The sequence below is a fragment of the Catharus ustulatus genome, chromosome 8 (genome assembly GCF_009819885.2).
Source record: "Catharus ustulatus isolate bCatUst1 chromosome 8, bCatUst1.pri.v2, whole genome shotgun sequence".
Lineage (NCBI taxonomy): Eukaryota > Metazoa > Chordata > Aves > Passeriformes > Turdidae > Catharus > Catharus ustulatus.
The window spans coordinates 13,457,937-13,473,337 of record NC_046228.1 but is presented as its reverse complement, the minus strand read 5'-3'; the positions used below and the strand labels follow the sequence as shown (position 1 = coordinate 13,473,337).

The 15,401-nt window shown below is 43.6% G+C and overlaps 1 protein-coding gene across 1 annotated transcript in view; it reads left to right on the top strand.

Annotated features, from left to right (window-relative positions):
* Window positions 1-2,061: 2,061 nt before the first annotated feature.
* The window catches only part of FBXW4 (F-box and WD repeat domain containing 4), a 63,144-nt gene continuing 49,804 nt past the window's right edge, over window positions 2,062-15,401 (top strand). Inside the window, exon 1 of the mRNA XM_033065559.2 lies at window positions 2,062-5,824. Coding sequence (XP_032921450.1) covers window positions 5,574-5,824 — 251 coding nt within the window. The 5' untranslated portion in view covers window positions 2,062-5,573. The remainder of the gene's footprint in view (window positions 5,825-15,401) is intronic.

Below are 15,401 nucleotides of genomic sequence, written 5' to 3'. Positions count from 1 at the left end.
CTGCACAGTGTAGCCATGTAGGTGGAAGGAAAATGCAGGATAAAACAATATCACAGTCACTGCTAAACCAAAGAGATTTATATTGCTTTATAAATACTCCAAAAAGTTTTGAAACTACCTGTGGAATTAATAAAAACTGAGCTAAGAGTCCCTAGAAACAACTTTGTATGTCTTGATCTCACTCCCAAAAAAGCCAGCGGGTATTTGAATGTTTAGTTCCTCAGGTTTTAAGTACGAAAGGAAAAAGCCCCTAAAATATCTTCATAGGTAGCCCCTATAAAAGAACAAGATTCAAAAGCATTCCTTCAGGAGATCAAGGACGGTCCAGCCTTTGAAGCTTGGAGGATTGGGAAATTTAAAGATCTTTGTGGCAATCATATTGTGCCATTAGAAATCTACCATTTGGAATTGTAAAGCGTTTAAAAGGAATGATTCCAAATTCCACAGCTGTCTGGTGAATGACAACTTGATGTGGCCTGGGGGGGAGGAAGAAGGTCATTGTTGGGAAAACAGTTAAAATGAACATTTTCTGAACAGATGCTTTAGATAATACTTTGATAAATGAGGTTTAAAACAAATAAAATATTCCGGGTGACTTCCTGGGAAGAACAGACTAGTAAAACAAACAAACAAAACTCAAAATGCAAAGACAAGAAATAGGTATATAGCTTGTACTTAGCAAATAATAGAGGACTGTTCAAAATAAAATGCACTATAAACAGGAGTTTGAACCAGCAAGATAAGACAATTCTGCTGCCTATGGGAGGTGATATATTTTTTTTATTGCACTGCAGTTTTGCCAAGCAAGAAAGATTCTGGAAGGCTCTGTTCATTTTGATACACTAAAATATTTGAGAATGCCTTTTTATTGCCTTTTTTCCCTAACCATTCAAGAAGCTCAGCTGCTTGATCAAAATACAAAAGCATTGCATGCGCCTAGCAAGTGGATAATGAAAGTGATCCCCTCAGTTTAGTATCTTTGTCAGCAGAGAGCAGTGAGAAAAGTAAACAAACAGCATCACTGATGACAAACTGATTTATGGAATTGTTTGTTACCATAATTTTCAGCAGTCATGACTAAAGGTCCCAATTCTGTGGCTGTTTAGAACATTGTAGGGATGGCTGCTAGTTTTGTGCCCTTAGTACTCGTGGATGGGGTTTGGAATAGGGTCTGTTGAGAATATTTTTAAGGGAAAATTTTTCATCTCCCTTTAACAGAACTTATATAAAACTGCTTCTAATCCTGCTTCCTTCTGGCAAATATCTTATAGGTAAAACCAAATCAATATGTATAATTTGGGAGAAAATTTAAAAGCAGAAAATTTGCCCCCAAATTGAGCATAACCTTTTAATTTTATCCTCTTTAATCCTTTGATAATTTTTGTGCTTCTCCTACAGAAAAGCAATTTTGCTAATCACCTTTGTGCCAATCCCTGCATTCCTGACAATAGCGTGAACAGCTTCCATCAAAGTCTTTGATGTGGGAAAGACACACACACACACACACATATAATCTGAAAACAATTCAGCTCCTTGGTTCTCAATGGTGAGCACTCTGCTTTAATAGAGTGCAAGTTCTGTGGAGGTTTCTAATCCTTTCTGCCAAACAGAAGAGACACAGTCAGGTAGCACACCTTATTCAGAAGTTAAAATAACATGTTACTTGCTCTTAGAGAAAATCAAAACAACTCAAGATCAAAAACAGATTCCGCCAACCCTAACGGGATAGACTTTCTACTCAGATAACTCTTGATCTAAGTGTGTAACAAGTAACCTGCTTTAATCCCTCAAAGCGATGGTGTTACAGATAAGTACTGTAGTAGCAGAGGAGGTGTCTTAAGTTTCAGAAATACACAAAAGCATTGGTTGGAAGGAAAAACAAAACAAAGAGCTGTCCACATGAATGTGTCTTTAGCTGGAAAGGTGTATTTGAGGGCACCGCAGATAATAAAACCCCTTGAAGACAGAAAAAAAATGACAGGCAGGTATTCAAATGGTGTTTCTCCAAGCTGCATTTTATTGACTTATGCTGTTAAGGCTTTACAGATATAAGCCCCCTGATTTTTAGTTTACAAACCCTGCAAGCTATGTTGTTGGAATGGTCTGCTACTTCAGCACAGAACCCTACCCCCTTTTCTAGAGGTTCACAGTGGTCATGAGCCATGAAAAGGACTGGGATCTTTGTAAGGCTTGGGAAAGATACATTATTATGCTTACACTGCACTGAGCACCTGCTTGAGTCCTTTATTAGAGTGTGAACAATGCAGTGGAAATAATCATGCTACACATACAGTTTTAGGAATGGTTCAGAACCCTCCTTGGTTCTTGCTCCTGCAGACACCTACATAAGCACTTTGGCATTATTGCAAAGACGAAGGCTGTGGGGCTCTTAGTCTGCAATGCACAGCTCTGACAGCTCTGCAACAGGCATTACCCAAAACCACGCCTGAGAAAGTGTGTGCAAGGGGATGCAGTTGCTGGTATACTTTTCTTAAAAAAAAAGAACCCAGAGAAAGTAATAGATGACATCTACATTTTGGGCAAACCCCCCCCCCACTATTGTTACTATGGTGTAAGACAATTATCCATACTTGAAAACAATGCTACATTTAAAAGCAATGTATTGTAATTTTTTTCTTCATACTGCTCTGTGTCCCCTGCTTGGATCATAGTTGACCTTCTCCAAGATTACTGTGTGCAAACACCTTTCATCCTAACCAAATATTTCACAGGTATTTATATCTTGGGTTACAAACTGGAGGGCACTAAGGCCCTCCTCCTTCAGATGCACTTGCCCATACCTTGGACCTGGTATCCCAGAGGGACACACTACATGTGTTACTTTGCACCCAGGCTCCTTCTGATCTGCACCAAGTAGTTTTCCTTGATAAAGCAGCACGGCCACAGGCAGGACATCATCCACTGGAATCTGGGTGCCACACAGTGCAGGGAGACATGCACTATGCACATGCTGCCTCTGTAGAGTAAGAGAGCCTAAGACTACAAGAAACCCCTTGGACTGTCTTGGTCTGATATTCTGAGTCAGGACTCTCCAGGTCTGCTCCCTGGTTAAGTTTTAGCAAACCCCTCCATCTCTCTCTCTCTCACTAAGGTAAAAAAAATGAAGCCAAACCAAATTGGTATTGTTTTTTATAAATCCAGTAATGGTGAATCTACCATAAATCTTGGTAAGCTGTTTCAACAGTTGATTTTTTTCTCACTACACTTTATTAATGAATTTGTTTCCCATCACCTTCTGTTAAGAGATCTTATCTCTTTGTTGTTAAACAGAAGATCCAGATTTTTTTTCCTGTTTTCAGTGCTGATAAGGTATGATCACCTCACACCTTAACCTTCTCTTTAGGAAACTGAAATAGATTGAGCGTTTTGGGTCTTACTACAAAACATGTTTGACAGTCCTGTAATCATTCTTTACTACTCTTCTTTGAAACCCCTTTAGTTTTTAAACATCCTTCTTTAAGTGTTGTCTGGACAAATTATTTCCAAAACAGTCACAACAGAGTCAAAACCAGAGGTAAAAGAACTCCCAGCTCTTGTTTTTTTCCCAGGACAGCACTAGCCCAGCCCTTTGGTCACAGCACTGCAGAAGGAGCTCATGTTCAGCTGATTATTCATCTTAATGAAGTCTTTACGGAATTGCAGCTTTGCAGGATAGAGTTACATCCTTTCAGTGTGACCTACATTCTTTGTTCCAAGATGTGAGACTTTACATTTGGCTTGATTGAAATACATATGATGTGATTATGCCTAAATTTAACTTCAGGGTATGCAGCCATAAGCATCCTTTGCCTTTTGCCCCATGCTTTGTGCCTCCTACAAAGCTTTGCTAAAAAGGATTTCAGATTTTTTTCAGATTGTCAGTAAAAATATTAAATAGTGTAGGGTGCATAAGCAGTCTCTGTGGGATCCTACTGGAGAAAGACCAACTTGATAAGTATGTCTTTACAATAACAATTTAAGACAGAGAAGTCACTCAGCTTTTAATAATTTTAATGTTTCAGACAATGTTGAAGTCTGTTACAAAAAGAACTAAGTTTTATATCATCAGAAAGATATGAAATTGACATAAAACTCCATTCACACAAAGTTTTCATAATCTTAAGCAAAATTTGTTGTATTACCTCGCTTTCAGATGGCTACTTAAATCCTGTACTAGATGTGCTGCTATTTCACCTGAGCTCAAATTCAGGTTGAGAAATTTTTAATTACATCAGACATCACTCCTTAAAAATGTTGATAAAAAATCTCTGCCTTCTGAAACTTCCCTGACTTCCAGGGTGTATTAAAACTCAGTGTAAATGGACCACAGAGCTCCTTATCTGGCAGTTTTGAACCTCTAAAATATGAGAGTTCCAGACCTGGTGATTTATTCATAGAAGTATTTGAGATCTTGAGTTTAGACAGACAAGATGACCTTCTGGAATAGGATGCAAGTACTGTCAAATGGCCTGTATATGATGGTAACCTCATTACATGCTGAAATTTATTATCCTACTCCACCTTGCAAAATGAGATGTAGATTGTGGTGGCTAAGTGATACCTGTGCAAAGCATACTAAGCAGATGATGAACTTTTTATAACTTATCTGGTTTTTTTTATTCTGAGGGAGAAATTTCCCCAGCATTTCAGGCTTCTGTAGAGTGGAAAGTACTGTATGGAAGAATAACACACACTAGACTCATATTTTCCTGCTCCACTGTCTGTGGAGAGTTATTTTGCCATTTTGGACCAGAATTCTTCTGTGTTGTCAGTACTCCAGGCTCCTGTGGATGGCAACAATGACTCAGTTATTAAGTTCTTTGGAGGTGGTGTCCTTGTGGGTGTGTACATGCACGTGTGAACTGAGAGCACTTTTCAGACCCCACTCTGTGGAGCTCTGGAAGGGGGACTGGACTGCAGGAAGGGTGCTGATGAAAAGCCAGCCCTAAATTTATTGTAGAAAGGCCTGCTCTTATGTGGAGAAGACCCTTTCTTTTATGTGTCACAGGAATCTGGGAGTGTTGAAAACTTCTGTGCAGCACCAGATGACCCCTGCTGTCACTTTATGGGTGACAGGCACTCCTGACCCTGGTCAAGGATAATTAATGAGCATTAATCACCTTGCTGTTCACCTTCCTTTGCAGGGGTGCAGTACCTAGCTGGTGTTGCTCCAGGTGGTGAGGCAGATGTTCTGGTTACCTGGGATCACCATCCCCACCATTAATTGTCCACGTTATTAATGAATACTCGGATCAGGTGACGTTTCTAATCCCAGATCGGAAGATACAGACCCGTCAGCCGGTGGTGGAGTGGCGAGGGGGTGTGGGGGAGGGCAAGTGGCACAGGGGGAGTCCCAGCGGCTCCCGTTAATGAATTAATCCGCTAACGAGGGTGGGCTCGGCGGCCCGTGCCCCCTCCAGTCCCGGCAGCCGCCTCCTCCCCCGGAGGGGGCAGTGACAGGCAGCGGTTCCTGCCCCATGTGACTGGGGAGCGGCTGCCCCGTCCATGGCTTGGCCTCCCCCGGGCAGCAGCAGCTCCGGCTCCCGGGGAGGAGGGGCGGGAGCTGCTGCTCCATGGGGAGGAAGGGCAGCCCCCGATCCCCCCAGGCGGAGGGGGGATCCCGGGCCGCCTCCCCCCCCTCCCCGCTCTGGGCCTTACCTGAGGAGCTGCTGCTCCTCATCTGCTCCTACCTGGACGCGCAGGCCTTGGGCCGCCTGGCCCAGGTCTGCCGCCGCCTGCGCTTCCTCAGCAGCCGCGATGTCCTCTGGCGGCGCATAGCCCGCGGCTGCCTCAACTCCGGCTTCACCCAGCTCGGCACCGACTTGTAAGCGCGGCCTTCCCGGCGGAAGGGCGGGGGGCGGCGGCCGGGAAAGGCCGGGGATGCCGCGGCCCAGCCGGTTGCCAGGGCCGCGCTGCACTCCTGGCGTGGCCGCCGCTGGGCCGCGAGGGGCGGGGGACGCGGGGCCATTCCCGAAGCGCGGTTGCGCCGCCCTTTCCCTGCGCCAGGAGGGGCGGTGAGGGCACAGGAAGGGCCTCCCTGGGAGGGAGCGGCCGATGGCGCACCCCGGGGTGGCGGGGCCCGGCCCTGGCGCTGCCCAGAGGCGTTGGGGGAGGCGCCTCGTGTCCCCGCGAGGGAGCGGCCAGATTGGCGGGGGCTACGCGCGGTGTGTGAGTGGCAGGGCCTGCGGGAGGGCTGGAGCGTGAGGCCCCCTCCGCATCTGGAGAACTGTGTCCAGTTCTGGCCTCCTCAACACAAGGAAGACAAGGAACTATGAGTGAGGGTCCAGCGGAGGCCACGAAAAACGATGAGGGATTTGGAACATCTTCCCTGTTGGGAGACACTGTGGGAGCCAGGCCTGTTCAGTCTGGAGATGACTGAGAAGGATCTCATCAATGCATATAAGTATTCTAAAGGCATGTGCCAGCAATAGGATGAGTAGCAATGTCCATAAACTAAAACAAAGTTTCACCTCAGCACGAGGAAGAACTTTATGCTGAGGGTGGCAAAGCCCTGGAAGGGGCTGCTGAGGGAGGGCTTGCAGTCTCCTTCTGGAGGTATTCAAAACCCACCTGCACTCATGGCTGTGTAACCTGCTCCGGGTCACCCTGCCTTGGCTGGGAGGTTGGACTAGATTATATCCAGAAGTCTTTTCCACCCCTGTTAATTCTATGATTTTGTGATCTTCTCAGTTCCCAGACCCCTCCAAACACTGAGGTTTGGGGCCTTCAAGGCTAGGGGAGGTTAGAGCACGAGGAGATGGACAGAGCTGCTGTGCTGCTGGGATGGATCCTGCATGCCCACACGCCCTCCCCACTTCTGAGCAGTGATCCTTGTCATGGTCTTGAAAACACCTCAGAGAAAAAGCTGCAAGGGAGCAAGGCCTGGCATGGCATCCTGGGAAAAGGCTGGAGAGAAGGCTTAGGGCATTCTTAGGTGAAAGAGCTTTTCTGGGCCCCCAGGAGCACATGTGTGTTGGGTTCTCACAGAGCAGCTTGCTGGTATAAATGACGGTGGCCGGCACAGAGAAAGTGACTCCCGGACTTTTCATGGCTTCTGGGTTTTAAAGTTTTGTGAGTAGGAATTGTCTGAGGTTTTTTTCCTGGGGTCTTTATATTTTTCCCTCTGTTCAACAGCACAACATAGGTTAAGAGCAGGGTCAAGTCCTCTAGGCTTTGCAGTGTGTATGATACCAGCATCTTTCTAGATGAAGTGCCTTTGCGGGGATTTGGGCCTTGCCAGTGGTTTGTGAGGATCCAGAGTTTGCCTTTCCTCTCTCAAATTTGGCTGTATACCAAATGCCACTTGGAGGCAACCTCACAAAGTGGACTTTTCTTCCTCATTTAAGGATCCAAGAGAAGTTTGTGTTCTTAGAATCTATGAGTCGCCTTCTGTGGCTTCTCTTTAGCTGCCAGCATGGATCTTGTTTGTCATTCAGTGACTCAGTATTGTTTCCATAAACACTGTGGTGACAAGACTCAATAGAAGCGATGGCAGGTTTTTACCCCTATTTTGCTGTCTGATGTTGCTGTCTCATCAATGCATAGACTTTAGAGAAACAATTATGGCTTCCGCTGGCAGGAGCAGAAATTCGGTGGTGCTGAAAATCCTTGTGTTGGGTTTTCAGGCCAGCACTTCAATCTACTCGGTGTTCGCAGGTTGGAAGTTAAGCACAGTTCCCTTGGAAGTCAGCAGGAATAAGCACTGTGGAATGGCTGTGCGTTGGATTCTTGTCTACTGTGATATATGATTTTGTCTCCTGAGGAAATGAAGTTCTGCATTTTTCATTAAGAATAAGGTGATACTCTGCTCCTTCAGTTGCAGGAGAGATCAGGTGTACAGCAGAGCAGGTGCAGAGTGTGTAAGGACCACCACTTCCCCCTGTGGAGGAATGCAGTTCTATAAACAGCTACAGAAGAGATTTGCTAGGTCAGAGGGTTTCAGAGAAGGGAAGGCTACTTGAGTATCATGACCTCACAGGGATTTCAGTGCTGTTATATTTGCTATGAACAGGGTTTGGGGTTTTTTAGTAATTCTAGGATGTACTTTTATGCTGTGTCCTATTTTCAAGTTTTCCTCAACTCCAGTACTGAGAGTGGCTTTTAGCATTGGTCAGCACTTCCTTGGTCCTGAGGAGTTCAGTCGTGCATAACACACCAAGTTACATTGCAAGTGGTTATGAAGAAACTTTAGATGTATCTGGATGATGATTCCTTTAATTACTTTTAACTTCATAGAAGGCTCAGAAAGTCTCCAGTTCCTTGAAATAGCATACGAAATCCTATGGAGAATACCTGAAAAACAAACACTTGTTATCCCTGAGTGGAGATCCAGCATCTGGGGGGAGTTGCAGAAGTTTTACTCCAGTAGGGTAGACAGTTTGGCAACAGATGAAAGGCAAAGGCATATTGCAGAACCAGGAGGTCTGGATGTCTGAACATCTGCAAAAGAACCAGTATGGCTGCATGTGTTGAGTTGTACAGCTGTAAAATTTGTACTTAGCTGAAGAAGAGTTTAATACTCTCTGTGGCAGCTCAAGGGTTTTAACTAGCTCTGTCTCTTCTGTAACACTTGCTCCTCGTGTCCCAAAGGTCAAGAGCCATCTCCCAGGTTGCTGCTCTTGCAATTGAGGGAGTAAGATTTGCAGGGAGATACTGTATTTTATTTGAGTAAAAAAGTACAAGCTGGGGAGGGAGTTTAGGCAAGCTTCTAGGCACACCATCCTTCTAAGTAGGAACCTGGTAGATTGCTCATTGAGGGATAAATCTGAGCTGAGTAGGTGTTTAAGCTAAAATGTTACTGTGTGAATAGAATGGTGATGAAGATGATGGATAGCTGGACCTTCTTGATAACTGTGCTTTCTTAGCGATATAGAATAACTCTTGAGTTTGTCAAGCTGGGCTTTGACTCACTCAGGAGCTGAAGCTTCTGTTGCATGCTTTGGCTAATGTTGCATGAGGTGAACACTAGTTTTTACTTTTGAGAGGTTCTTGTGCAATACTGCGTGCAATTGAGAAAGCAAAGGCTGGAACCGTTTATGGTTAATGTACTTAATGAAATAACGTGCATGGTTCTCACATTAGATCTTAAGCTGATGGTCCCTGGGAGGCTGGCATAAGTTAAAAACTAGTCTAGGGAGTATTTACAGTTTAAGACAAAAATCCATCTCAGAATAGTTTGATCATTTCTGCTGTTGTGGCTTTTGATAAGCCATCTGTTAATGCTTTGTAAATAGCCATACATTTGAGCCTAAAGGAGATAACTGTGAAACTTAACCCCTGACCCCACTTTCCCATTTTTAAAAAGGTGATTAACTTGAAAATGACACTATTTCGTTAAAGTGTTGTTTCTGTTGGATATATCTTCAGATAATTGTAACAACAAGGATCAGAAGGAACAAGCTGTATCTTGTATGTGAAAAAACTGTTTGCACAGTCAGCTTGCTTATAAAACTTCTTTCTGCCAAAATAGGGAAGAGATAAGATTGATAAGAAACTGGTTGCAAACCCCTAACTGTTAGCAGCATGGGGAAGAAAAATAGTAATATATGTAAAAAAATTTGATTTTATCTCATTTTTAAAATTGTCATCCTGACTACATACTTTTAAAATTTGCCAACTGTGGTTATCTCTGGACACATGCTTGCACTTAAATGATATTAAATTAAGTTGCTAATGATGTCAAAGGAAGATGTGGACTTAAGCCCAGACACTAGCTGTTATCTGAAAGGCATATTCACAACATTGACAATCTCTCGTATTTTCCCTTTCTGGTAGATTTCAGCCAAATGGGAGTCACAGATGTAAGCCAAGTTAAGTATTTAAGGCCTGGATTCAATTGTGCACTTACAGGAGAAGAAAGAAGTTTGCTTTGAGGGATTCACTGTACACTTCATTCCTTTGGCAGAGGGGAATCACTAGGTTCACATCCACCTGAGTCACTGTATGCTAGGCATGGTAGGGGCTGACCTGGAAGAGTTCTTAAAGCACATTCTCAGGGTTAAAAATGTGTTGTTTCTTCATTGAATCAACAGTAACTAAATGTTCAGTAGAGTATTGTGTCACTATTATGGAAATACAGAGTGGCTTTAGATGGATGTGCTTCTTGGCATCCGAACTGTGAGTCTATCCAAATCAGGTTGTCACTTCTCTACAGACAAGTTAATTTTATGTATAGACCTGTAGTACTATAAGACCTTGTCATGAGGATGGTAAAAAGAGTCCCTATGCTAAGATTTTTGCTTACTCAGTCATAGGAGCAGCTAAAGTAAAAGTTGAGCCACATCTTCATGATATAAGATGAAAAGAGAATTTTTCATTTCAAAAATGCATGGCAGCATATCACAGAAAAGTTAAGGCTTAACAACACTTTCTGCAGCTAAACTGTAGCTGAGTAGTTACACAAAGCCTTTGTGGGTTTTGGTGATATAGTGATATTACAGTTGTGTCCTGTAGTCTGAGTCTGTTTTGCCAGCTGTTGTACAGGCCCAGCAAGAGCAGTCTCTGCCCTGATGAGCTTGCTGCCTAAATAGCCAGAGTAAACAAGGGCTGAAGGGGAAGGAGAGGCAGGGAGATGTCAACCAAGCTGCCCTCTGTGCAGCAGGTCAGTGTCAGAGCCAGGAATAGCAGAGGGTGCTTTAAGCCTTTGTCCAGGGACTGCTTGCTGGACCACCTTGGACTGGAGAAATTGGAGAGGCAAAGAACTCATTGTAAGGTGATTCTTTATTTGAGGAATGGAAGAAAGGAATAAAGTTGCAGCTGGGCTAAACTTATTTCCTCTTTGTTACAAAGGAATTTTAGAGGGCAGGTTAGAAGTTGGAACCTAAATAGCTTGACAATTTGTTCTTTGTAATGTATTAATAGATGTCAAAATATAGAAATGTTCCACTGCATGTTTTCTCTTTCCCTGTCTCCTGTTCTGCATTACCCACTAGGATCTTGGTATATTCTCCAGTTCAGAGAAACAGATTCATTAATGGACAGATTTATCATCTATGAGCATTTAAGAGCTTGTGTAAGCACTTTGGTGAGTTAATAAAAGCTGTGTTTTCCCCAGATCTTGGAAAAATGTATATACCTACGGGAGCAGGAAATGGCCAATCTATGCAAGTCAAATCCAAATGCAAACTGCAGCAATCATAGGAGACCTCAGCCTTCACCACTGGAGGGGGAGGGACCGCGAATGCTTGTAAAGCTGCTTCAGCTTCCTTCGTCTTTTAAAACTTGTTTTAAAAACAAAGTTCATTATTTTAAGACAGAAATGAAGAAGGCAATGAACTGGTGCAGATGATGCAGAGGGGAATACTCTGGGGAGGATATTGCAGTAACAGAAAAAGCTTGGAAGAGGAAATGCGGCTCTTGCTTTGTGCTGGATAAGTCAGTGGTTTTTATAAACTACTGTTACAATTATTCTTACTCTGTCTTAAACTGTTAGTGCTGAGCAGATCAGATCTGCCAGGACAGCTCCACAACATTGAAACTGCTGCTTTTTCTGGGAATGTGAAGTTGTTTGTAAGAGTTCTTTGAGGCCTGCCTACTCTTCCCTTAAGATCTTCACAGGTTCAGAGAGGAAGAAGAATTTTATGTAGTTCAGCACTTAAAATATGTGTGCTTTATTTGTTACTGTTATGCCTGTTGGACTAGCTATGGCTTATTTTATTCTATCCGAATACTACTCTACCAATCTACTCTTTCAAATCAGAATGCACATGACACCTCTTCAGCAGATTCAGGTTTTCTCATAATCTTTCCAGGGCAGTGCATTTTTTGAAGAAGCCCAGATTTCTTCTCCAAAAAGCCTACTCCCTGAGAGAGTCCAAATCCTGCCTGGAGTTTCTAGCCAATATCCCACTGCAGTCACTTGTTAGGGAGAGGCCATCTGATGGCGGAGTGGCCTGGCTCAGTCTTGGTGTGTTGGTTTTTTGGGAAGCTTTTGTGAAAGTGCGTGTCCTTGCTGAGTGCACAGAAATTTTTGTTTGCACATCTGGGTATTATGACAACCTCTGCCTTCTTCATGAGGTGACTTGTTCACAAGAGATGTTTGGTGGAGCAGTTGACAGCCTAAGATGGCATAGACACAACAGAGGAAGCAAGGAACTGTGAGGAACAGTGGGCAGCGCTCTCTTCCATCTCGGAGTTATTTGAACCCATGTCCTGTAGGGAGAGGGGAGCACAGAGGACAGGCTGAACATGGCAGTAAGCTAAATAAGGGTCATGTGCTGAAGAAATGCAGTTGGAATTTTTGTCCTGGAAGAGACATTTTGAAAGCTAGCCGACTTGTTGAGGACAGCAACAGGGGCTCCTGACATAAATAGCTTTTCCCTCTCGGCTGGCTGTTGGTGGCCCATGACTTGTAGCTGCACTGAGGCCCTGCCACTCAACAGGTGTGTGCTGCCTACACAAATAAGTGCAGTTGGTCCTTGTGTTAGCCAGCCTTGCCACGGGGCCAAGGTTGATAGTGGGGCTTAGCCACTGTGACCTGTTTTTTCTCTGTATGACCCTTCCAGTCAGGCCTCAGGCAGGCTGGTGACAGCTTTTATGCAGACAGCAGATTTTGTCCACAGAAGAAATTCAGTCTCAGCAGGTCTCTGCAGACTTGCATTTCCAGATGAGCTCTTCAGTACTTAAAATGTAGCAAAACATGAAGGACTTTGGTGGATTACGGTGCCCCATGCAGCTGGGAAAATACACGGGGTGACATGTTGGTGTTATCTTCTGTAACACGGTCTGTGTTGTTGCAGGCACCAGTGTTTTGGCACATGCTGAAATTGTAGACTACCAGCAGAAATCTCCCTGGGATGCACTGCAGCACAGAAGCTCTTGCTGTTGCAGAAATACCATTTCTGATGGCAAAGGACTTTGCATAGGGAGGGGATCATTGAAGGCAAGATCTGTTGGAGGCGAAGCTTTAGGAGGTGATATGCCCTGGCTGGGTGATTCTTTCATTGCTTTCTTTTGGGGCCCAGGCCAGCAACTGCCTTGGTACCTGAGATCACCTGGGTCAGTGGTCCTGTGTGGGACAGTTCCAGTCTCTTACTTCAGCAGCTGGGAAGTGGACTCCAGATGGAATATTACATTTCTTTTGGTAACTCTGCCAAGAAAGAGAGGAAATTCATAATTTGAGCAAAATACTTTTAGCTTTTTTTTGTAGGGTGGGGAGAGGTAGGAAGGGGGAAATGAAAAATCCTTTATAATGGGTTGCTTGGGATGACTTTACTCTTGGAGCTCTCAGGCTGTAAGAAATGTTCACCTTCTCTTTCTTAGTATAACAAAGTCTTTGTAAAGGGAGCCTCCATCAGGAGTGCATACAATTGGAAACATGCACTGGCTCAGGTCATGTATTGCACTAGGATTTGGGATCCTGATGGAGTGCTTTTTGGTGGCAATTAGGTAATAACAAAGACAGCCCTGCATGTCCTGAGTAATGTAACTTTATCAAATACTGATAATTGTGATGCCCTAGCAGAGTTGTAAGATGATGCTCTCTAAAGGGCTTTAAGACCATTTTGCTTGGATTCAATTGTGTTTTCATAATCATTGTTCAATGGTCCCTTCATCCTGTGTTTCCTGTCATTCTTCTAGGATGCTGGAGTGTACCTCAGTTGCTTTCTGATGCAGGCCTGTGTAGGTCCTGCTAAAAATAGCAGTCCTTTCCCCAATGAGTCAGCCTTCAGCAGTCTTGAAGTTCACTGCTGGGTGGCTTCTCTGGGAACACAAATGCCAAGATCTTGATTTCACAGAGCACTTAAGCATGTGCTGAATTTTAAGCATGTGGCTTAGTATTTTTCTGGATTGTATACTGAGAAAGATTGAGGTATTCGTTTGCCAGTGGATAGTCTTCCCTTCATAGCATTTTATACAGCATTTGGCTTCATGAGGTGGTTTAGTCTCCTGAATCTTTGGATGTTCAACACACTTGCTGAAGTAAGAGGTACCTAGTTAAGTCAACCACTCAGTTGTATGATGTCTGTTGATTGCCTCAGGTCATCATGGAAAAATTCTAAAAAGTTTGCAAGTGTAGAAAGTGTATTGATCATGACTGAAACAAAACAGGCTCTTGTAGGGGAGAAAAGGAAATTTTTAATCAAATTGTTAAGTTTGTATGGTGATGCCCTTTTTAACTTACTAAGATTTGAGAATTGTTCTCATGCATTGCAGTGATACTCATCACATTTTTTGATGTATTCTGGGAATTGCTCTGGGGGGTGCTGTTGAGGAAACAAATCAAATGATCAAATTGTATTTCAGCACTTGATTCCATAATTGGGCTTGATTTAACTTCAGATAAAAGGGATCAAATATCTCTGATCAGCACTGCAGTTCAATCTTTGCTGCCTCATAATTGGCAAAGGGGAGGGATGTATCAGTCCAATTTCTACCTCATCTTTCTCCATATGTTCTGTTCCTTTTCTTGCATCTATTTTGAATAAGTAAAAATGTCTGGGATATAAAAGGAGGATACTTCTAAGACATGTTTAAATTAGCTGGATTCAGAGTTTCTATATGGAGGAGGAAGACTGGATGAATAATATATTAAAACAAAAAAGACAAAACAACAACACCATCACCACCCCCCTCCCAAATCCCATCAGACCTCACCCATATAGTTTCCTCATCCAACCCTCATCCCCTGCAGACAGGAACTGTTCATATGTGGGAAAGAATGAGATGTCTGTTAGAGGAGTAACTGCAGGAGTGAACTGGGACTCTGGGCTGAGCCAATGTGTGAGTCTTCAGAACTTCCATTTTCAGCAGCAGGAGGGTCAAGGCCTGCTAGAAAAGGGACCAGCAGGGTAAGATGGAGGCTGCTTTTTTGACCTTGGAGTCACCTTTTTCAGAGCCTTGGAAATTACATTTAGTCTTAGTAGGGTTTATGCATTGAGCTCAGAATGTCTGGTTGGGCCAGCAAGTGCTGGGACGGGAATGTGGCACGAGTGTGTTTTCCATCACTGTGCAAGGTGGTCACTTAAAATCTGTATGTGGGGAGAACTTAACTGAGGGTTGAGTGTAGGGAGGAGAAGTATTTTGGAGTAACGAATGGAATTGGATGTAGGCGGAGAGCCTGAGCTCTGTCTGGGAGAGTAATAAGCAATGATGAGAGTGGACCTGACCTGACTTTTCAGTACTGTGCATTCCTCATCTCAGACACTATCTGGCCTCATGGGCTCTTGCAAGTACTCCCTTAAAAAAAAAGGAATTCCTCTTCTTGCAACCTACTCTAACTCTATTTTGGTTTTGTTTGTTTGTTTTTAAATGGCTATGAAAAATAAAGAGCCTGTAGCTTTCTAAATTCAGTTTTAATTGGTGTGGCTCTACTGATCATAAACGTAAACTTGCAAAGCTTTCTAGAGGATGAAAAGCTTTTCTGTGTGTGGTTTCTGTTTTTGTTTAAAATGGGTCACATG